Raw genomic sequence first — 21,296 nt, 5'->3', positions numbered from 1 at the left:
AACTAACCAACCTCTTCACTTTTTCACTTTTTGCTCTCTCATATATGACTACCAATCCCTACGCCCTCGGCCGGCAATGACCATGATAGTGGGAATCAACTACGATGTTCCGAATCCTCGAGTCGCAAGCTCCGGCCAAACAAACGGCTACGGACACAATCGACGTATTAAGCAGTAGACTGCAAAGTGCTACATTGTTGGAAGATCGTCGCGCAGCAATTCAAGGATTAAGAAGCTTTGCAAAACTCTACCCTGCATCGGTCGCTTCTGGTGGCCTGCGATCATTGATCAGCAGTCTACGCAATGACAGTGAGGATGTGGACACCATCAAAGTGGTCCTCGAGACCCTTTTGATGCTCTTCACGCCTGATGAATCCAGTGTGGGTATCTTGTACTCTGAAGAGTTTCACTCGAGTTGCTCATAAATAGATTTAGCCTGAAGCGTCGGACGAAATAGCTCTGTGGCTGGCAGATGAATTCACTCAGGTATGCATCGTGACCTCGGTCCCGAGATGATGGACTAACATTTTCAAAGCGACAAGACAATATAACTACCCTACTCAACCTTTTAGAAGCCCGCGAATTTTACTCCCGCCTTTATTCGCTCCAATTGATTTCGCACATCTGCAGCGCACGACCAGAACGAACACAAGAATGCATTTTTACAGCGCCGCTGGGTATTTCCAAACTAGTTGGTGTGCTGACAGATGCGAGGGAACCAGTACGGAACGGTATGTCTTGTTGGATATTTGCGTCCACGTGGGACATGGAAGGTTGGAGCTGACAAACTGTTTTCTGCTAGAGGCTCTCGTCTTGTTGATTGCCCTGACCCCTGCTTCGGAAGAGCTGCAAAAGCTTGTGGCATTCGAGAATGCATTTGAAATACTTTTCTCTCTTATCGAAGCGGAGGGAGCATTAACGCATGGGACCGAGGTAGTGGAAGATTGCCTCTCCTTGTTGGCTCACTTGTTGAGGTTCAATGTTTCCAACCAATCATTTTTCCGCGAGACCGGTTGTGTGAAAAGAGTAACACAGCTGCTTCATGAATGTCAGCAGGAGCCAGAAGACAACGAGCCGGCACAACAGTGGACTCGGGTCCACCGAGATAAGAATGTCTGGGGCCTCTTGGCCATCATTCAGTTGTTCTTGATTCGCGGTGGCATGAGCACACCCATTAACCAGACTGCATTCTGGCAGAATGGCGTGACAGAACAAGTTCTTAGCATTGCATTCGGTCAAAGGTTCAGTGTTAGCGTTACCTCAAAGGTGAGACGTTGCTATTACCCATCCTTGTCTGTATTTTTGCCTAACAAATCTAGGCCTTGTCAACTTGTGCCGATCTGATTCGCGGCAACTCACCGTTGCAAGAAAGATTCGGTGATATCGAAGTCCTGTGGGGCTCATACCCGCGCGGCGACAAGGCTATCAATGGTGATGCGAATGAACCTTTACGCATCAATGTCATTGAAGCATTTTTAAAACTCAGCCTCGAGCCTGCTCCCAACAACCTTTTGGACGCACGACTTGCTGCCTGCGAATGTATGAAAGCGTTTTTCGCCCATCATCCTGGAATTCGCATGCATGTACTCAGACGAGCGATTGAAGGGCATACCAGCGGGCAGGATCGGATTCCCAATATTCTATCTGTACTGCTCACGGCACCTGAAGCGCGAGGAAACGCCGATCCATATCAAGTGTGGATGGCCTGTGTTCTGATGTTCCATTTGCTCTTTGATGATGCAGAGGCGAAGGCAACGGCTATGGCTGTTACCGAGGGCGATTCTGAGAGCGGCGAAGAAGTGGTCACTAGTGTCCAATCTGTCGTTGGAAACCTGATTACTGGTCTGCAGCGCGGCGATGACGAAAGAATCACAGTCGGTTATCTGATGTTACTCTGCGGATGGCTTTTTGAAGACCCAGACGTTGTGAATGATCTTCTTGGAGAGGGCAGCTGCATACAAACCTTGTTGCAGGAAATTAAGCACCAGCGCGCCCCCAGTAAATTGGTGCCCGGCCTTTGCACCGTGCTGTTGGGTGTCATTTATGAGTTCTCCACAAAAGATTCGCCGATCCCTCGCATCACGCTCCATAAGCTACTCATCGAACAGCTTGGCAGGGAACAGTATATTGACAAGATCACAAGACTTCGAGAATGTCCATTGGTTCGTGACTTTGAGGTCCTTCCCCAAACTGCTGGTGGTCAGCTCGAGGGTGGGCTGCCGGAGGTGTTTTTTGACCGCTCATTCGTTGAGTTCCTGAAAGATAACTTCAGCCGATTGCTTCGTGCCATTGACCGTGAACCCGGGTTTGAGATTTCTGTTGTTGCCAATGGTGTCGAAAAGGGAATTTCGCGTGAGCTTGTTGATTCATTGCGTGCAGAAATTGAAGATCGCACCCAGACCCTTCAAACATTGGAGTCTGATCTTGTTAGCATTCAACGGAGGCTTGATCAAGAACAGTTGGACCACCGAAAGACAAAGGAATCCAACGTGGTTGAGTTGTCAAAGGTTCAACAAAGCAACCAATCTCTGCAACAACGCCATGCGCAGGAGCTATCCCAACAGCTGTCGAAGCTCGAAAACGAACATAAGCATTACAAGAACGAGTTATTCAAGCAGCATAGTGATGAGCTCCGTGCCATCGACCATAAACTCAAGCAGACTTCGGCGGAATCTGAAAGCAAGAGCAGCAAAGCAAAGGAATTGAGAGAGCATCATGAGCGGGAGGTTGCTGGTCTGCAGCAAACCATTCGTGGCTTGGAGTCGGAGCTTTCTCGCATCCAGGAACAACATACAGGAGAAGTTGTCAATCTTAATAAGAAACTCTTCGAGTTGGAAAATGTCATCAGCCAGTCCAATGAGGCCCATGGTGTACAGGTCACTGATCTTCAAAAGAAGATTCAAGATCTGGAAAGCACCGAGAAATCCCACAATGGTCAAGTTGATAACCTCAGCAAGAAGATCCAGGAGTTGCAGAACACGATCAGCCTGTCCGAGGAGGCCCACGGTGGACAGGTCGCCGGTCTTGAAAAGAAGATTCAAGACCTAGAAAACACCAAGAAATCCAATGATGAACAGGTGGCAGACCTCAACAAGAAAATCAAGGACTTTGAAAGCACCAAGGGAACCCATGATGGAGAAGTCACCGATCTCACCAAGAAGTTGCAGAGCCTAGAATCTACGTTGGCCGCAGCCAAGCAAAAGCACGAAGCGGAAGTCGGTGACTACAAGAGCAAAGTTGAAACATTGGAGACTAGTCTCTCTACAACCAAGCAGCAATATGAGGCTGAATCCACTGGCCACAGTAGTACAGTCGGGGCTCTCGAGTCAAATCTCGCCACAGCCAAAAAAGAGTATGAAGCCGAGATCGCAACTCTAAAGCAATCTGTCGCAGCTCTAGAGTCAGGCCTTGCCAAGGCTCAGAAGTCTAGCAATGATCTTGAAACAGCCCAAGAAGGCACCGCATCTCAGACCTCTGCGCTGGAAGCACGAGCTAAAGAGGCTGAGAACAAGGCCAGAGAGGCCGAGTCCCACGCTCATAGTGCGGCTGAAGCCCTCAAAGGCATCCAGGCCCAGCTCGACAAGGCTAAAACGGAAGCTAAAGAAAAGGAGGAGGCTCGCCAGTCAGCCCAGTCTGAACTGGAAGACCTGCTGATTGTCTTTGGCGACCTTGAGGCTAAGCGAACGGAGGACAAGGTATGTTTACTGGCTGGATACATTTTTGAGCTGCTCTTGCCTCTTGGGGATTTGACTAATGATTATCTTAGAAACGGCTCAAGGAGCTCGGAGAGGAAGTTTCGGAGGCTGAGGACGACGACGATGATGAGGATGCGGATGAGTGATGGACATGTGCTCATGTGTATATAGCCAGGCAAACAAGATTCCAATTCTTCAGTGATTCACGGTGTGATTCCACGAAATGCCACAGCTTGAGTAGGTAGCGGCGTGTGTAGTTACAAGGCAGATCTATCTCTCTTGACTTTCTCCATATGGTCGTCCCCCTTGGCTACTTTTTACCTACCTAGTTAGGGCAGAAGTAGAAGTCCCAGGTGAGTGATTCGACTTTATTTTGACATCTTCCGTTCCTCACTCGTGCATGTTATATGGATAGAACACCGTGACTTACAAAGTCTTCTAGGGATGACGATTCAAGTCTATACTTTGATAGTGGAACCTACAAGTATCCATGGATGTATGTCCAACCTCTCGGCATCCCCAGGTAGATCCATGGATTGGGTATATGATTTACCATCAGTCATCAAGGCTTGATGTGATGTACGTTTCTAAATTCAACGGCTGCTAACACCCATGGAGATATCCTGGAAAGTTTGTGTGCACCGCATAACCCTAAAAGATCAGAAGAGCTCCCGGTCGTTATGCTCGTCTTCCTAAGCAAACAATCCATACCTAGGTAGTGCCTATTTAGACCCCCTATTCACGTCAACCTAGACTTCTCTTTCACTCTTCTACCCATGCCCATCAAAGGAGGCAGCTCAAGCTTCTTCCGTCGAGCTTCACCCATACATCATGCCTAAAAGAAGTATGTCATCTCGTCAGTACTCTCATGAACCTGAGATTTTATATGAGCATCGTTGGGCCCGTAAACTTCAGGGTTCAGCAACAAAAATTGCTAGTGTCTTGAACCTTTCAACAACACGGGAGCTCAACGCATTATGCCATAATAACACGGAGACTCGGAGAATTATTAACATGTGGTCGGGCTCGACCACAAGCAGACGAAAAAACTCCAGTTTTGTTTCACTCTGGAAATACGCTCACAAAGGTGAGTATGAGTATGCAATGACAGCTCCTGTGCCCTCACAAATCGTTGTGCAGAATGGAACTTGCGAGATCTCCAACTTTGTATTCGAGTGGTGTATAACTCAGCTCATACGTATGGCCCCGACGCTGTTCCCCCGCTGCAATCTCAACGCGACTCCCCCGGAGCTTGATGCATATGACTTTTTTTCATGCGCTCACCGTTCTTCGTTGGGGGTCAACTGTATTAAAAGAACAGATCCATCGACCTAAAAAAATAATGTCCGCAGATCCGGTGAGGTGGTACCGCGAACCAAGAGTCAGCAACAGCGTTCGCCTCCGCAAACGCACCTGAGCCCGAGCATGCGTTTCCGAGCGCTTCGGGAGACGACGAGATCGGTTTACCTAAACAAGGAGCCATCAGTGATTACACCAGCGCTCGTGAAATGCTGTATTAGTTTGCTGGTAAGCTATGCGAGCAATTTCAGCAGATTCAACTCTCAGTCGAGTCTGGCGAAGCTGATAAAGATGAAAATGGCAATACCCAGTTCGTTGGCATCGATGGGCTGGTCGAGAAATATACCCAGACAATTGAACGGAACTTCATCGGGTGAATCACGGCCAATAATAAGGATCTTAGTCAACTTGCCAGCCACTGTGCTCAAATGGGAAACCAGAGCGCTAGGGAGACCAGCCGTGGAGAAAAGGTTGGTCCTGGCGGAGACACTGGCCCTGGAGTAAAGTACTCTGGCAAACGTTTCCCGGTCGCTCCAAAGACGCAAATCAGCCGGCGGAACAATGGCGTTTCCAAAAGCAGGACTCGACCATCGAAGGTTCACAACACAGGATCGAATGAACGTATCCAGGCGGCATTCAGTTCGAAATTGGCAGGTACATTGAACTCGCCAGATCAGCTGGATGCAGTCAACTCGAACACGGCAATCGAGTTGGACTCGGTAATCGAAGTTGATTCGACAGAAGACTGAATCCCCAAGACAGTTTCGGTTATTTGTAGGGTTCGCTCAAAACAGGCGATGTCGGCTAAGTTGAAAGTTGAGGTCAAGATGTGGAATTTGGCAAATCTTTGGAGAATATGTTAATTTCATAGTCTGAATTGAAACTCATTTAAGCTAGTAGAAAAGTTACAGATATGAATACATGCCTGTAGATATAAATTGTGCATTATATGAAGGTTTTATAGTGTCCACGGGTATAGATCGACAGATTGAGTCACCGGGCGGTCAAGAAACTGCCCGCGACACCGGAGGGGAAACAATACTCTTTTTCTTTTTGTCTTTGTTAGCTCTTGACTTGAAGATTATATTCTCTTGATACACTATTGGCTCTTGGCTCAGCTCTGTCCAGGTTGGTGAAACTCCTCTAATCATTCACTTTCCTCCAAATTATCAGTGTGCACCTTGTATCCCTAGATTCATTGTGGGGGGAAACAGATAAAGTACCATGAGTCAGGGTACTAACAAGTCACAGAATGAAATGAGCAGTCATTGAATTTTGCCATTACCAATTCCTCATCTATATCCTCCTCCACAATGTCTGAACCCACCAAGATCAGCATCTTGGGCCGGGAGAGCATTGTCGCTGATTTTGGTCTTTGGCGCAATTTTGTCGCAAAGGACCTGATCAGTGGCTTGTCCTCGACGACCTACGTTCTCATCACCGATACCAACCTCGGATCTCTTTATACCCCCACTTTCCAAAAGACTTTTGAGGCTGCCGCCGCTTCCATCACCCCAGCCCCGCGGCTCCTTATCCACCATGCGGCCCCCGGAGAAAGCTCCAAGTCACGGCAGACGAAAGCCGACATCGAAGATTGGATGCTGAGCCAGAACCCACCATGTGGTAGAGACACAGTGATCATTGCGCTGGGTGGTGGTGTGATTGGGGATTTGACTGGATTTGTTGCAGCAACCTACATGCGAGGTGTGCGCTTCGTGCAGGTCCCAACCACGCTCCTTGCCATGGTGGACTCCTCAATCGGAGGAAAGACTGCTATTGACACTCCGCTTGGTAAGAACCTCATTGGTTCTATCTGGCAGCCATCGAGGATTTACATTGATCTCGAGTTCCTCGAGACTCTCCCCGTCCGAGAGTTCATCAATGGTATGGCCGAGGTCATTAAGACTGCTGCCATCTCAAGTGAAGAGGAGTTCACTGCCTTGGAAGATAACGCAGATTTAATTTTGGCTGCTGCGCGCAGCGAGCCGAAGGCTGGGCAAGGTCGCTTTGACGGCATCCGGGATATCCTGAAGGCTAGAATCTTAGCATCGGCACGTCACAAGGCCTTTGTTGTCTCCGCAGATGAGCGTGAGGGCGGCCTTCGCAACCTGCTCAACTGGGGTCATTCTATTGGACATGCCATTGAGGCGATCCTTACCCCTCAGATCCTTCACGGAGAATGTGTTGCAATCGGCATGGTGAAGGAGGCAGAGCTTGCGAGACATTTGGGTACCCTGAAAGGTGTCGCCGTCGCTCGTGTGGTAAAGTGTATCTCGGCGTACGGCTTGCCCACTTCCATGAAAGATCCACGGGTTCGTAAGTTGACTGCTGGTAAGCACTGCTCTGTAGACCAATTGCTGTTCAACATGGCTTTGGACAAGAAAAACGATGGCCCGAAAAAGAAGGTTGTGCTCTTGTCAGCCATTGGCCGCACTCACGAGCCAAAGGCTAGTGTTGTCTCTAATGAGGATATCGGTGTCGTCCTTGCTCCCAGCATTGAGGTTCACCCTGGAGTGCCTAAGTCGCTCAATGTCACTTGCGCACCGCCCGGATCGAAGAGTATCTCCAACCGTGCCCTTGTGCTTGCTGCGCTCGGTTCTGGAACCTGCCGCATCAAGAATCTCTTGCACTCCGACGACACTGAGGTCATGTTGAATGCCCTAGAGCGGCTCGGTGCGGCAACTTTCTCTTGGGAGGAGGAAGGCGAGGTCCTTGTTGTAAACGGCAAAGGCGGAAAGATTATCGCAAGTCCTTCGCCTTTGTACTTGGGTAACGCCGGTACTGCCTCGCGATTCCTCACCACCGTGGCTACACTCGCTACTCCCAGCAGTGTCGACTCGAGTGTCTTGACCGGCAACAACCGCATGAAGCAAAGGCCCATTGGTGATCTTGTTGACGCTCTTACCGTTAATGGTGCCGGTGTCGAGTACATGGAAAGCAAGGGATGTCTTCCTCTCAAGATCGCCGCCTCTGGAGGCTTCGCAGGAGGAAAGATCAACCTGGCCGCTAAAGTTTCCTCTCAGTACGTCTCCTCGCTGCTCATGTGCGCTCCGTACGCCAAGGAGCCAGTGACGTTGAAGCTGGTCGGTGGTAAGCCTATTTCACAGCCTTATATCGACATGACCACTGCGATGATGAGATCTTTCGGCATCGACGTGAAGAAGTCTACCACCGAAGAGCACACCTACCACATTCCTCAGGCTCACTACGTGAACCCTGCCGAATATGTTGTGGAGAGCGACGCAAGCTCTGCAACCTATCCTTTGGCCATTGCTGCCGTCACCGGTACCACCTGCACCGTCCCTAACATTGGTTCCAAGTCTCTTCAGGGCGATGCTCGTTTCGCAGTGGATGTTCTAAGGCCTATGGGCTGCTCCGTTGTACAGACTGATACTTCAACCACTGTTACCGGACCTACTGATGGCGTCTTGCAGCCGCTGCCTAATGTGGATATGGAGCCCATGACAGATGCCTTCCTTACTGCCTCCGTTCTCGCGGCCGTTGCCCGGGGCAAGGGCTCGAACCACACAACTCGTATCTACGGTATTGCAAACCAGCGTGTTAAGGAATGTAACCGTATCAAGGCTATGAAAGACGAATTGGCTAAATTCGGGGTGGTGTGCCGTGAGCATGACGACGGGCTTGAGATCGACGGCATTGAGCGTTCTACCCTTCGCCAGCCCTCCGGTGGTGTTTTCTGTTACGATGACCACCGGGTCGCGTTCAGTTTCAGTGTGCTGTCTCTTATCGCTCCCCAGTCTACCCTTATTCTGGAGAAAGAATGTGTTGGCAAGACCTGGCCTGGCTGGTGGGACGCCTTGAAGCAAATGTTCAGCGTGAACCTTAATGGCAAAGAACTGAAGGAATCTGAGCATGCTGCCTCGAGCGATGTGGAGCGGAGCAGCGCCTCTGTCTTCATCATCGGTATGCGTGGCGCTGGAAAGACCACCACTGGCAACTGGGTTGCTAAGGCCCTTGGTCGTCGGTTCGTCGATCTTGACACAGAGCTTGAGACTTCCGAGGGTATGACTATCCCCGATATAATCAAGACACGTGGCTGGGAGGGATTCAGAGACGCAGAACTTGCTGTCCTTCAGCGCGTCCTTAAGGATCATCCTACTGGCCATGTCTTCGCCTGCGGCGGAGGTGTTGTCGAAATGCCAGAGGCACGAAAGCTGCTTACCGACTACCACAAGAGCAAGGGCAACGTGCTCCTCATCATGCGCGACATCAACCTAGTGATGGACTTCCTCCAGATTGATAAGACCCGCCCTGCCTACGTGGAGGACATGATGGGCGTGTGGCTACGACGTAAGCCTTGGTTCCAAGAGTGCAGCAACATCCAGTACTATAGCCAGCACTCCAGCTCAACGAAGCTAGCCCTTGCCTCAGAGGACTTTACCCGCTTCATGCGGGTAGTCACTGGCCAAGTAGACAGCCTTGGTCTCATTAAAAAGAAGAAGCACAGCTTCTTCGTCTCATTGACTCTACCTGATCTCCAACCGTCGGGCGATATTATCACTGAGGCTTGCGTCGGGTCTGATGCTGTCGAACTACGGGTCGACCTGTTGAAGGACCCTACAGTTGACGGCGATATTCCCTCGGTTGACTACGTCAACGAACAAATGTCTATTCTTCGCCGTCGTACCACCCTGCCGCTCATCTTCACCATCCGCACCAAGAGCCAAGGTGGCCGCTTCCCCGATGATGCTCATGATGCGGCAATGCAGCTGTACCGACTAGCGTTCCGTTCTGGGTGCGAATTCGTGGATCTTGAGATAGCATTCCCTGACGCAATGCTCCGTGCCGTCACTGAGATGAAGGGTTACTCTAAAATCATCGCCTCACACCATGATCCTAAGGGCACTCTGTCGTGGGCCAACATGTCCTGGATGCAATTCTACAACCGTGCTCTGGAGTACGGCGATGTGATTAAGCTCGTCGGTGTTGCCAATACCCTTGATGATAACAATGCCCTTCGGAAGTTCAAGACATGGGCTGAAGAAGCCCACGATGTGCCGCTGATTGCAATCAACATGGGCGACAGTGGTCAGCTCAGCCGTATCCTGAACGGTTTCATGACCCCAGTGTCTCACCCCAGCCTTCCTTTCAAGGCGGCACCTGGTCAGCTGTCCGCTGCAGAGATTCGCCGTGGTCTCTCCCTGATGGGTGAGATCAAGGCCAAGAAGTTCGCTATCTTCGGTTCCCCTGTCTCCGGCTCGCGGTCTCCCGCTCTTCACAACACCCTCTTCGGCAAAATGGGTCTACCCCACGTGTACTCTCGCCTGGAGACTACCAACATCGAAGATGTCAAGGACTTCATCCGCGCCCCGGACTTCGGTGGTGCCTCAGTGACAATCCCCCTCAAGATGGACATTATGCCCCTGCTCGACGAAGTCGCTCAGGAGGCTGAAATCATCGGCGCCGTCAACACTGTCGTGCCCGTCCCCAACGGCGACAAGCCCCCTCGTTTGATTGGCTACAACACCGACTGGCAAGGCATGATCCGATGCATGCGCAACGCAGGCGTTTACGGTTCCACCGGCAACGAGAGTGCTGTTGTCATCGGCGGCGGCGGTACTGCCCGTGCTGCCATCTTCGCCCTCCACAACATGGGCTTCTCGCCAATCTACGTGGTGGGCCGCACCGCCAGCAAGCTCGAGAGCATGGTCTCGACCTTCCCGACCAACTACAACATCCGCGTTATCGACAACGTGGCCCAGCTTGACACCGTTCCCCAGGTCGCTATCGGCACGATCCCCGCTGACCGTCCCATCGACCCTGTCATGCGCGAGACGCTCTGCCACATGTTCGAGCGCGCTCAGGAGATCGACGGTACTCTCATCGGCAAGTCTTCTGAAGCTAGCATGCACCGTGTTCTTCTTGAGATGGCCTACAAGCCTACCGTCACCGCCTTGATGCAGCTTGCATCTGATGCGGGTTGGACCACCATTCCTGGACTGGAGGTCCTTGTTGGACAGGGTGTGCACCAGTTCGTTCACTGGACTGATATCACTCCTTTGTACCATGAGGCAAGAGTAAGCAAACTCCTTGGTTATATTATTCCTCTTTAGTTTCATTGCTAACATTTATTGTCTTTGTGTTTAGGACGCCGTCATGGGTACTGCTGAATGATCATGAATGCCTCATGAATATCTCGGGCTTTTTTTTCTCCATTTTCCATATTTGATGCCATACCATGTGCCATGTTCCATGTTCTACCGGCGGCTGAGCGGGTTATTAAAAGCATTCAACAAAACTTGTCCTGAATTGTATCTTGTTTGTCGTGTTTATAAGATAGTTCTATCTACATATAGTTCCATTTCGGTCAATTCTATTGTATTCCACGTCACGTCTCGCCCTTGTCTTATTTCTAATACATATTGCTGTTCTGTAAAGGCACGACATGTTGGGGATAGCACTATCCTCACTTTGGCTTCAAATGCATGCTAGGTTGGCCATTGACCACCCCAAGTGCCGTTCTGCCTACATATACCCGTGGACGTATGTTATGGATCAGATGACCTTTTCTTGGTGCTGTCGTCTTAATATCTTTCACATGTCACTTCCTTCCTCTACATCTTCCCTTATCCTCTTCCTTCTAATCGCCTTCTTATCCCCCATTGTATCTTCTTTGGCTCTTATCTTTCTTTGTTTTATTCTCTTCTTCATTTACCACCTTGCCCTCTTATTAGGTGGTTTCGATAGTTCAGACTTCGGATAACTTCGTCATCAACCATCTCTCTTCTCCCCTGATTTCCAACTGAGCCCTTCGTCTTATCAAGCTGTAAGGCCCTCATCTGCCCCTCCATCTTTCGAGTGACTTCTCTAATACAACCTTTCTGATCATAGCACAATGAGTGACAGCGAAGCCCAAGCCATCGGTGCGGCCGACATAAAGTCTGAACCAGGTGCACCAAGCAACCGAGACTGGGATGAAGTTTCTTTGGAGAACCCCACCGAAGAGGATCAAGCAACCGATCTGCCTGAGTCAGGCACTCTCAAATGTCCCCATCCCGTCCCGATTCTGAAAGAGAGAGAAGATTTTGACGGATGGCTTGATGCTGTCGATAGATTTCTCCGTCCCAACAACCTCCACCGTCTCGTCGATGCAACCATCCAACGGCCCCTCCGAAATGCCCCCAATGCAGAAAGATGGAGGAAGCTATCCCAGAGAATCCGCGCCTGGCTGGTAAGCAGAATGGATGCAAAGGTAGTTCAAGGAATCATGGCACGTGGTGGCCGAGTGACCTTTGCCGATGAATTCATGACCGAAACACGGAAGTTTATACTGAACGAGGGACATGATGCGCTGTCCGCTGCGATCTTGAAATTCATTAAAACGACACGCTCTCAGTTCAACAGCACAGAGGAATTCATCACTGCCCTGAAACTACGCTACCAAGTGACCAGCGACCGCAAGGGGCAAATCCCACCATACACCGCGGTTATCATCATGTTCCAGGAGCTGCAATCTGTGCCCGAATTGAGTAGACTCATCAATATCTGGAACGATGAACTATGCCTAGTCAAGAACCCAGCTGCAAACATCACCCATGACGAGTTTCTCAAGTACACCTCTGCAATCTTGAATGAGCTCAAACCCCAGTCTGCCTCCCAGCCATGACCTTTTCAGCCACCATACCCCAGTATCTATCATTCAACGGGACCAGCGCACCAACCCGCAGCCCAATTCGATGTTTTAGTCAATTTGACTAAGAATACAGCCCTGGAGACTGCCCAGGTGAATGGCGATGCGGATAAGCGCCGTTGTTACCCTTGAGCTAAGCTCAAGTTCGGTTTCACCTTTTAAGATACCGAGATCAGAGAGATTATGAAGAACAAAAATGGCTTGTGCATGATGTACGGAAATTACAAAAAAGGAAAGCGAGAAATCATGGAATTAACAACAAATCGAGATTTTTGAGCTGAATCCTATGCAAATTGGAATGTAGTTTTTTGTGAAAGGCCTTCTACCGGCATTAGCTTCTGGTCTAGTGTCTCTATATAGACCCAATCTCCACCAACCAAGCTTTCACTCGGCTTTCACCTCTTCCCGGGGAGAGATGGTCAACCACACGTCTCTCCAGAAGCCAACACCACCTTTGACCATGAACTTGGCCTCGGGCTTACCTTCTACAGTCTGCGGCTTGTATTGACGGAAGAACTAATCGACACATTAGCAGCCACTCCAAAACAACACCAGGTTTCGTAGGACAACCGGAAAAGAACTCACCTGCAAAGGACCCTTGAACAACTCCATCATAGCAATATCCCTCCCCAAACAAACACGCGACCCATACCCAAACGCAAAGTTATACTTATTATACAACTTCGCCTTCTCAACATCCAACCACCTCTCAGGCTTAAACTCCTCGGCATTATCCCCATAAAGCTTCGGATCCCGATGCACAAGGTACGGGTTACAGCTAATTTCCGTGCCCGCCGGCGCAAAGCGACCATAAAGATCGAGCCCAGGCTCAGCGACATATCGGGGGAAGATATTCGGCGCAGACGGACACAGACGCATCGTCTCCTTCACACAGCCAACATAGAAAGGCAAGTGCTCTAGGACCTCATCATACTGCGGCATATCTGATATGAGGCCCTTACGGACGGCGTTATCGATTTCCGCCATCATACGCTCGTACGCCTTTGAGTGGGTCATGAGGAACTGCACCATGGCCTGGAAGGCGGTGCCGGTTGTGTCAGCGCCAGCGAGCAGGACGAGCAGGACCTCGGCGCGGATGTACTCCAGATCGAGGGACTTGCCGTCTTCTGTGAGAGCATCGAGGAAAGTCTGGAGTAGGTCTGTGCGGTCGGTTTTCTTGCCGTTTTCGATGTCCTTGATGCGCTGGTCGATGAGGCGGTCGCGGAAGCGCATTAGCACGCCGATGCCGGTGTTGTCTGCTGGTTTGGCGACGAGGTACTTTTTCAAGAAGGTGGTTTTTACCCATGAGGTGAAGGGGTGGAGGCGTGCTAGGAGGCCGAAGGCTGGGAGGCCGTCATGGAAGCCTTGGATTAGGCCGCCGATGTCTTCGCCTTTTTCGATGAAGCCGAAGGGCTCGCCGAAGCCGATTTCGCTGATTATGTCGTAGGCCATGTAGCTGGTTGTATTGTTAGTCGGGCGTGGTTTCATTTCGCTCGTATGCTGCTTACACTGCCCACCAGGCGAAGTCGAAGGCTTCGCCGCTCTTTGCGAACTTTTCGTTGAGCTTGGTGGTCCATTCGGTGATGCGCGCATCAACTAATGGCTCCATTTTTTTGATATTGCTGAAGCTGTACTATGTTGAGTGTCAGTTTTTGATATCTGCAAATGAACTCGTATATCGTCATACCGGTCCAGCAACGTGCTTTCTGAACACGGCATGGGTCTTGTGAGACCTCATGTTGAACAGAGACTCGGTCTCCCCGAAGCTTCCAGTGATATAGTGTCCGGTCTTGTCTGCATTGCGGTGGTAGACCTCCGGGAGCTGTTCGTGATCGCTGACTAGCAGCAATGTCGGGGTGATGCGAACAACAGGGCCTGAGAGAATTCCCTTGTTAGAAACCACATTCCCTTTTGGGGATAGAATCATGACCAACCATATTTCTTAGCAAGCGCATAAACAGTCGGCACCTCGGTCTCCTGCAGATTATGCCATGCGATCCAGAGACGAGTTACAGAGCCCCAAAAAGGACCGGGGAACTTCGCGAGCGGACTGAAGAAGCGATAGTAAATAACTTGGCAACCAAACCTGAGCGCGACATAGACCACAAGACCCAAGATGACATTGGTCACCGTCACCAGTGACAGGACATTTTCCGCAAGACCCATGGCAGATTTAGAGATGCAGATGCATGGAAGATGAAAACACGTCTTTTTGACCGAGAGGGGGAAATAGCCCCTCCGGAAATAAGGCACCACGAATTACCATTCGCAATAGACAGCATATCCATTGTAGTAAGGGCCAAAAGGTCATTGGCCAAAGAGCCATTGGCCAAGGGGCTATGTCGAGCTAAGAGTACCCCACGAGCACGCTGAGTTTGCCTGAAATCAAACCTAGACCAAGCTAGGTCTAAACGTCTGAAGATATGCTAGGCGTGTGGCAGCTCGTGCATCAGCTCGTGCATCAGCTCGTGCATCAGCTCGTGCATACGCCCTTCCCCCTTTGTGCTAGTCCTTGCGCTAAGAGCATTGGTGAATCGTAAGAGGGATTGCGACTCCGCTTGCTAATTCAGAATCACGGCTTTGGGGCTGGTCCACCTGTTGCGCACATTCCTAGCAAAGACCAATCCCGTCGTGATGAAGTTGCCTGAAATAGTAAAGATGTTCTGGGTATGGAGAATGACGTTGCCAGCTGTCAAAGAGGGCCGTGCGGGCTCGGTACTATCCGTCAGGAAGAGGCGCCGTTGCCCACGAAAATTTGAAACACTGATCGGCACAGGAGATTCAGATGCTTGGGGGTTCCTTGCCAGGTACGAGGCAGGGCTTTCGGGGTTCTCGAGGGTCATTTGCACGAGCCAGGCGGAAATAACAGAGTGCATACCTCGCACTAAGTGGAGCGGGAGGCTGGCGTTCTCCACTATGGAATAGCCAGTGTTTCTCACTAGTCTCTGTACGAAGTACGGAGTAGACTAAATGAAGCTGCAGATGATGACGGCCCAGCCCTCGTGCAAGGGTGTTATTCACCCGAATGAATATGCGTTCTCTTGAAATTAATGTGGCAGGGGAATAGGGATATCTAATACCAACCGTGCCAAGCTCAACGATAATTCCTTCTTAACAATAAACAAGAATAGTTGGCCGCTTATGCGGCCTTTGTCAAGTAATTTTTTGGTAGTCTTTTTGGTAGATATTCCCCCCCCCCCTAAATATTGGTGTTGTAGCTAAAATATAGGCAGTGGAAACAGCTAAAAATGTACTAGAGGACTTTATAACCTTTGATAGATATTAAGTATACTCAGTAATAGAACATCCAAGTTCTGCAATACAATTTTTATGTATGGTGTTTTTAGATGTGCTTCTCACACTTCGATATTTACTATTTAGATTTAATCTTAGTGTTAGAACAATTTAGACATACTTACGTTATATATTAGTATTCTTATTTATCTTTTCATTAGTTCGAGGGTTGAAGAAAATGGATGTTGTGGCTTTTTTATCATTTGTACCTTTTGTATTGCATGCCCATACAAAAGGTACCTAATTTCAACATTTATGACTACATACATAGGGGCACCAACACAGGGCAAGTGTGTTGGGCGCTTGTCACGAGTATCGCATGTAAGCCGCGAAGCGATAGGACTTCTGTTGAGGCTTGAAACAAGTTAGACTCTTGACTTTCTATTCTCTACTCGGTTTCCCTCCCAAAAAAAAGGGGGGAGAAAGAGAAAAATTTGTATTTTATGAGACAGACCAAGCCTTACTATGTAGTGATCAACTATTGCTAAATCTGACAACATCTACGTTGTATATTGTACTTCTTAATCGCCATTAGCTTGTAAGCAATACTCCGTACAACATAGTATACTTCTAGTCCGGGGGCATAATAAATTGAAATTGATAGGTGGATCTCTAAAAATATTTGCAGAAGGGCCTGATATGTAAGATTTGTCCGGGGTATAAAAGTTCCATTTCCTCGCACTTTGTACATTCTTAAGAATGTGCAGTGTAGATTTTTTACTGATATCACATATGAAATACACTGATGCTTCCAAATCATTCATAGTCTAGCCAATCTCGCTTAACAAGGCGTTGGGTGACCCACTCTCCACCCAGGACGGCTCGGAAGGCAAATGGAGTCGTGCAGATCGGAGGTGAGATGCATTGCGACGGCTTCAAGTCTGTGCATTACGGGCAAGGCATTGTCCATTATTCCGTCATACTCCGTAATTGGGCGCATAGACAAAAGCTCTCGGGGCTTTGAAACGTGCAGATCGTTCAGCTCCCCTCTTCTCGAGATTATCATCTAATATTTAGCAGGAGTCGCCATAAAATCCTCAAGGAATGTTCCGTTGGGTTCTCTGGTCGCTTTTGTCCGTTGGATTTAGGGTTATCGCATATGATATACTCCGTATAATGTATCCGACCTGGAACATATAAGATATTAAGATCACCATCGGACATCTCGATGAGCATGAAAAACAAAAATAAATCAGATCTCTCCACCACGCCGGGAATCTTCCGAGACCCACGGACTCTTTTTCGCTTTCGTTTACCAAATCATATTCCTTCTTCTGAGGCTTTTCCTGCTTTCTTGTTAGTTATAAGTAATAGTTCAACTTGGCAATGCACTTTCCAATGGTCAGGATATCATAATGATCGTCTTCGAGACGTCGAATGTGCCGACCCACGATACATGTTCGAGCCAATCCCATCCCGGTCTTCGAGTGGGTATCTTTAGCTAAAACGCAATGCCCTCTTTGTCCCCAGAACAAACGTCCCTATGAACAGGGATTGGTACTTGGTTTGTCAAGGAATGATATATCCAACGGTTGCACCTCGACAATTGGAGACAGCATTTCCGCGTCTGGGTGGCAAATCATAGCGCTAGAAAGCCCACCCCAGGGCTCTTCTTGTTTTTCCTAAGGAACGTGAAACTGGAGCCCCTCCCTATAAACAGAAGGCGTATTTTAGCACGAATACGGAGTAGATCAAAGGTCTCGAGTGGTGGAGACGTTCGGTTCCAACAGTTTCGTCTGACTCGTGTTGCCCTAAAAAGAGAAGGCCGTGCAAACCCCTACCATGTTTTCTTTTTTTTTTTCCAACGGCCTTTTGATGATATACAGTGGATCTCCGAGGCTAATAGATCCATGCACAATGCACATGTCTGGTGTGGGCAGTCATTTTATTCGAACCAGTTCCAGGGGCATCAGGGATAAATATCTGTATAACTTGTAGACCGGAGTACCGCTAGCCATTCTTTTTATTTTTTCGATTGCAGTGATCTTTTTATCATCCGTTCTCCGTGAGATGGACATGTGAAACGACTATCTATGCCATTCATTTAAACTGATTCCCTCTTTTACATCAACTTACGGTCTTTCTCTTTTTCTTTCTATTTGACCTCTCCATATTCCTCGTCATGACTGGTAGCGATGGTTCTCAGGGACCTATGGTCGTAGGTATCTGTGTGGCATTTGCCACCTTGACCTTCATTGTTTTGGCTCTTCGTCTCTTTGCACGCATTTGTGTCTTAGGTCAAATGGGTATTGACGACTGTAAGTGGATTATGCTTGATCTATTTTACCAACACTATACTGAGATCTTCCAGACCTCATTATTGGCGCTTGTGTAAGAAATATTGACTATGTCATCAACAAGCCTTATAACTAATGGAAATAGGCGTTGTCGTGGTCATTTATCGCTGCCACACTTGTCGGTATGTTCTAGCTTCCGTTCTTACAACTCTTTGCAGAAGCTAATACCATTCAGCGGTCAAAGATGGACTTGGAAAGCACATTGAGGATGTCGACCAGACCAGGATCGTCGACTATTCTTTTGTAAGGATGCAGATCCCGACCCTGTACAGCATTGCATTTCTAACCTCTCCTCAGGCCGTCTGGCTCAGTTCAATGTTCTATCTCGCAACACTTGGATTCATCAAAACCTCCGTCTTGTGGTTCTATACTCGCCTTGGGGATCGCTATCTCACTCGCCTATCCTGGGTTATGATGGGAGTTATTATGGCACAAGCCATCTCATTCGTTCTCGTGGCTGCATTCCAATGTCAACCCATTAGCATGGCCTGGACTGGCACTGGACCCGGAAAATGCGTCGACATCAACCTTTTCTACCTGTGCAACGCCGCCCTGAACATCGTCACCGATCTCTTAACTTATACCTTGCCCATCAAGGTAATCTTCCATCTCCAGATGCCTCAGAAACAGAAGATTGTTCTGGCCTTTATCCTCTGTCTTGGTCTTTTGTAAGTGTGCCCCAGTACTTCCGCCTGGACAGTATCTAACGGATTATCCCTCCACAGCGCTTGCGTCTCCTCGATCATCCGAATCACCTACATCCCTGCCATGCTTGGCTCGAAGGACTCCACCTACGCCATCAGTGGTGCCATGTACTGGTCAGTTATCGAAACCAACATCGGCATCTTCGCTGCCTCGATCCCATCATTCAAAGCCATCGCCTCCCGCTTCCTACCCCGCTTCATCGGCGAATACAGCAGTGGGAAGAAATACGGCCCCTGGTCAAGCAGCGACAACGCTACCCCGCGGTATGCATCTGGATTTGCCAAGGTTAAGGATCCCAACAGCATCACTATGATCACAGTCAACGGCAAAGAGGATGTTCCCATGGGCACCAATATTGGCCCAGCCAGCAACTCCAGCGAGGAGCGCATTATCCCCCAGGGCAAGATCTACGCTCACACGGAGATCGAAACTACCTTCGAAATAAATGATTTAGCTACCTGCGAAAGAAATGATTGTGGAAGCGACAGTTCACCGTCCCTCGAGCGGGCTCGTCAATGATATCGGATTTACGCTTATGAGTTCCAATATTTGCGGCTGTGTATAGATCTTTTGTATAATATTTGGGCAATGTATTTCGGTTTCATATCTTGTTAACATCCATGGATTCTCTAAAGGACGTAGATATCATAAATCTTGTGTGTAAATGGCTATGTAAATGACTATGTAAATGACTGTATAACCCGATCTATCTGATTTGTTCGTGATGAGTCTCTGCCTGATGCCTCACCTGGCCCTGAAAGAAAGCAACATCATCCAAGGCATGCAAGTCGCTAAAGTGTTGAAGTTTGACGACACCAAAAAGCCTCCAAAAGCCCCACGAATTCACAACACCAATCTCCGCAACCTAAGCAGAAACTATATGGCCAACTCTCATCCTTCAATCACACTATGCAATCGTCTCACCCCCATCTCACCTCCACATGCGAAAACTCGCCACTCCAACACCAATCACAGCAAATATGCAAGCCCAGCGCGTAAGGCCCCTCCGGAGATGATTATTAACAGACCTCTCAATAGCCTCCGAATCATTGATTCGCGGAAACGGCACACCAACTGGAGCCTCGACGCTCAGAGCCTCACACAACGGCCCCCAGCCATCCTTAACATCAAAGAAAACCAACCTATCCTCCGGCACAACCTCCTTCAACCAAGCAATATGGCTCGCATAAGTCTCCCGACCGTGCTGACCAGCAACACCACCATAAAGCCTCTCCCATAGCGCCGCCAGCAAATGCCCATACGGGATAAAATGTCTCATCCCGTCCAGCGGGAGCAGGACAGCACGCGCAAACCAAACGCCCGTCAAACTCTGCACGTGGAGCATACTCGTCTCCCACAAGACGGGGTCACGGATGGTGCAGACGACCTTGGCGTCCGGGTACAGCTCCATGAGTTCCGGGACGAGCTCTGAGCTTGGGGAGTCGGTGATGGCGACGTAGCCGGCCAATCGGCGGCGCATGAGGGTGAGCATCTTTGCCCGGCTTGTGCTGTCGTCTTGTTTGAGCCGGTTTTGCAAGATTTGGATCCAGCCTTTTATCTCTGTTGGTGGGCCTATCGATATTTGTGTCCCGCAGTGGTACACCGGTCCGTTCAGGAGGATTTCGAGCGCTTGGCTGAATGATGAGGTCCCTGTGCGTGGTAGTCCGGCGCCGATGACTTGGATTTGGGCGCCCGGTTGTGGGACGGAGGCTTTTTGTCCCATTTTGTCTGTATAGAGGGGTTTGTTGGGTTGGGTTGGTGTTGGTTGGTGGTTGGTTTCAGGTTGGCCGGATGACCCTCTTTTTTTCTTCTTTTCTTTTTCCCCCCCGCCGCTGGGTATTTTGATTGTTTAAAAATATTCAGGCTCATGAAGGTATAGGGCTTTGTTTATGCTCAGGAAATGAACAGGATTTGAGTGGCTTTATGTTTCTTGGATGGATATAAATGCCAGATATGAGACTCCGGCTGTGGAGAGATTTCCGCCCCCCACTTTGAAGATCCCCCTCCCCCAGTATGATCAGCGACGAGTTGGAGTTTTATACTTGCACAGTAAGGGTTTTTTGGGAAATCAAATCAAGGGTATGAAGCTCGAGGTGTATTACCATAGGTGCTGGTAGTAACAAAAGCACATATATAAAATACTTCCACTATGTCCAAGTGTTGTTTGTAGAGCTATATAGTTGGTGGCCTGAGGCAGCGGAAGCTGCACCACAGCATGTAGTGACTAGTAAACTGACTTGTGTTTGAGTGACTCGTGTTAGTAGCTATAACAAGGGGTGGTATCGAGAGAAGCCTATATGTACTCGATCAAAACGGGAGTACCCAATGAACAGAGTAGGTTGGCATTGGGATCGA

At 49.2% G+C, this 21,296-nt stretch overlaps 8 protein-coding genes across 8 annotated transcripts; 5 read left to right on the top strand and 3 right to left on the bottom strand.

The window, feature by feature from the left end:
* Positions 1–104: 104 nt before the first annotated feature.
* N7471_004003 (uncharacterized protein) lies at positions 105–3,841 on the top strand (the record flags this gene model as incomplete). The annotated part of the gene is made up of 6 exons (XM_057276722.1): positions 105–380; positions 436–486; positions 536–731; positions 803–1,266; positions 1,320–3,695; positions 3,767–3,841. 6 exons carry the CDS (start codon positions 105–107, stop codon positions 3,839–3,841), a joined length of 3,438 nt encoding a protein of 1,145 aa, XP_057136332.1.
* Positions 3,842–5,037: 1,196 nt separating this feature from the next.
* Positions 5,038–5,371, top strand: N7471_004002 (uncharacterized protein; the record flags this gene model as incomplete). Its single annotated transcript, XM_057276721.1, has 3 exons — positions 5,038–5,052; positions 5,088–5,222; positions 5,249–5,371. 3 exons carry the CDS (start codon positions 5,038–5,040, stop codon positions 5,369–5,371), a joined length of 273 nt encoding a protein of 90 aa, XP_057136331.1.
* Positions 5,372–5,422: 51 nt separating this feature from the next.
* N7471_004001 (uncharacterized protein) lies at positions 5,423–5,743 on the top strand (the record flags this gene model as incomplete). Its single annotated transcript, XM_057276720.1, has 1 exon — positions 5,423–5,743. One exon carries the CDS (start codon positions 5,423–5,425, stop codon positions 5,741–5,743), a length of 321 nt encoding a protein of 106 aa, XP_057136330.1.
* Positions 5,744–6,307: 564 nt separating this feature from the next.
* N7471_004000 (pentafunctional protein ARO1) lies at positions 6,308–11,333 on the top strand (the record flags this gene model as incomplete). The annotated part of the gene is made up of 2 exons (XM_057276719.1): positions 6,308–11,032; positions 11,103–11,333. The coding sequence occupies 2 exons, from the start codon at positions 6,308–6,310 to the stop codon at positions 11,127–11,129; spliced, it is 4,752 nt and encodes a 1,583-aa protein (XP_057136329.1). The 3' UTR covers positions 11,130–11,333.
* Positions 11,334–13,029: 1,696 nt separating this feature from the next.
* N7471_003999 (cytochrome P450) lies at positions 13,030–14,811 on the bottom strand (the record flags this gene model as incomplete). The annotated part of the gene is made up of 5 exons (XM_057276718.1): positions 13,030–13,161; positions 13,231–14,101; positions 14,154–14,278; positions 14,333–14,520; positions 14,580–14,811. The coding sequence occupies 5 exons, from the start codon at positions 14,809–14,811 to the stop codon at positions 13,030–13,032; spliced, it is 1,548 nt and encodes a 515-aa protein (XP_057136328.1).
* Positions 14,812–15,206: 395 nt separating this feature from the next.
* N7471_003998 (uncharacterized protein) lies at positions 15,207–15,488 on the bottom strand (the record flags this gene model as incomplete). Its single annotated transcript, XM_057276717.1, has 1 exon — positions 15,207–15,488. One exon carries the CDS (start codon positions 15,486–15,488, stop codon positions 15,207–15,209), a length of 282 nt encoding a protein of 93 aa, XP_057136327.1.
* Positions 15,489–18,061: 2,573 nt separating this feature from the next.
* N7471_003997 (putative integral membrane protein Pth11-like) lies at positions 18,062–19,460 on the top strand (the record flags this gene model as incomplete). Its single annotated transcript, XM_057276716.1, has 5 exons — positions 18,062–18,197; positions 18,251–18,270; positions 18,322–18,358; positions 18,412–18,904; positions 18,962–19,460. The coding sequence occupies 5 exons, from the start codon at positions 18,062–18,064 to the stop codon at positions 19,458–19,460; spliced, it is 1,185 nt and encodes a 394-aa protein (XP_057136326.1).
* Positions 19,461–19,872: 412 nt separating this feature from the next.
* On the bottom strand, positions 19,873–20,664 carry N7471_003996 (sulfotransferase family protein; the record flags this gene model as incomplete). The annotated part of the gene is made up of 1 exon (XM_057276715.1): positions 19,873–20,664. The coding sequence occupies one exon, from the start codon at positions 20,662–20,664 to the stop codon at positions 19,873–19,875; it is 792 nt and encodes a 263-aa protein (XP_057136325.1).
* Between the last annotated feature and the right edge of the window lie 632 nt (positions 20,665–21,296).

Source organism: Penicillium samsonianum, assembly GCF_028829775.1.
Source record: "Penicillium samsonianum strain IBT 33392 chromosome Unknown utg000003l_segment0_segment0, whole genome shotgun sequence".
In the NCBI taxonomy this organism is placed as follows: Eukaryota; Fungi; Ascomycota; class Eurotiomycetes; order Eurotiales; family Aspergillaceae; genus Penicillium; species Penicillium samsonianum.
The sequence above is the reverse complement of the archived record's forward strand: the minus strand, read 5'-3'. Positions and strand labels throughout refer to the sequence as shown.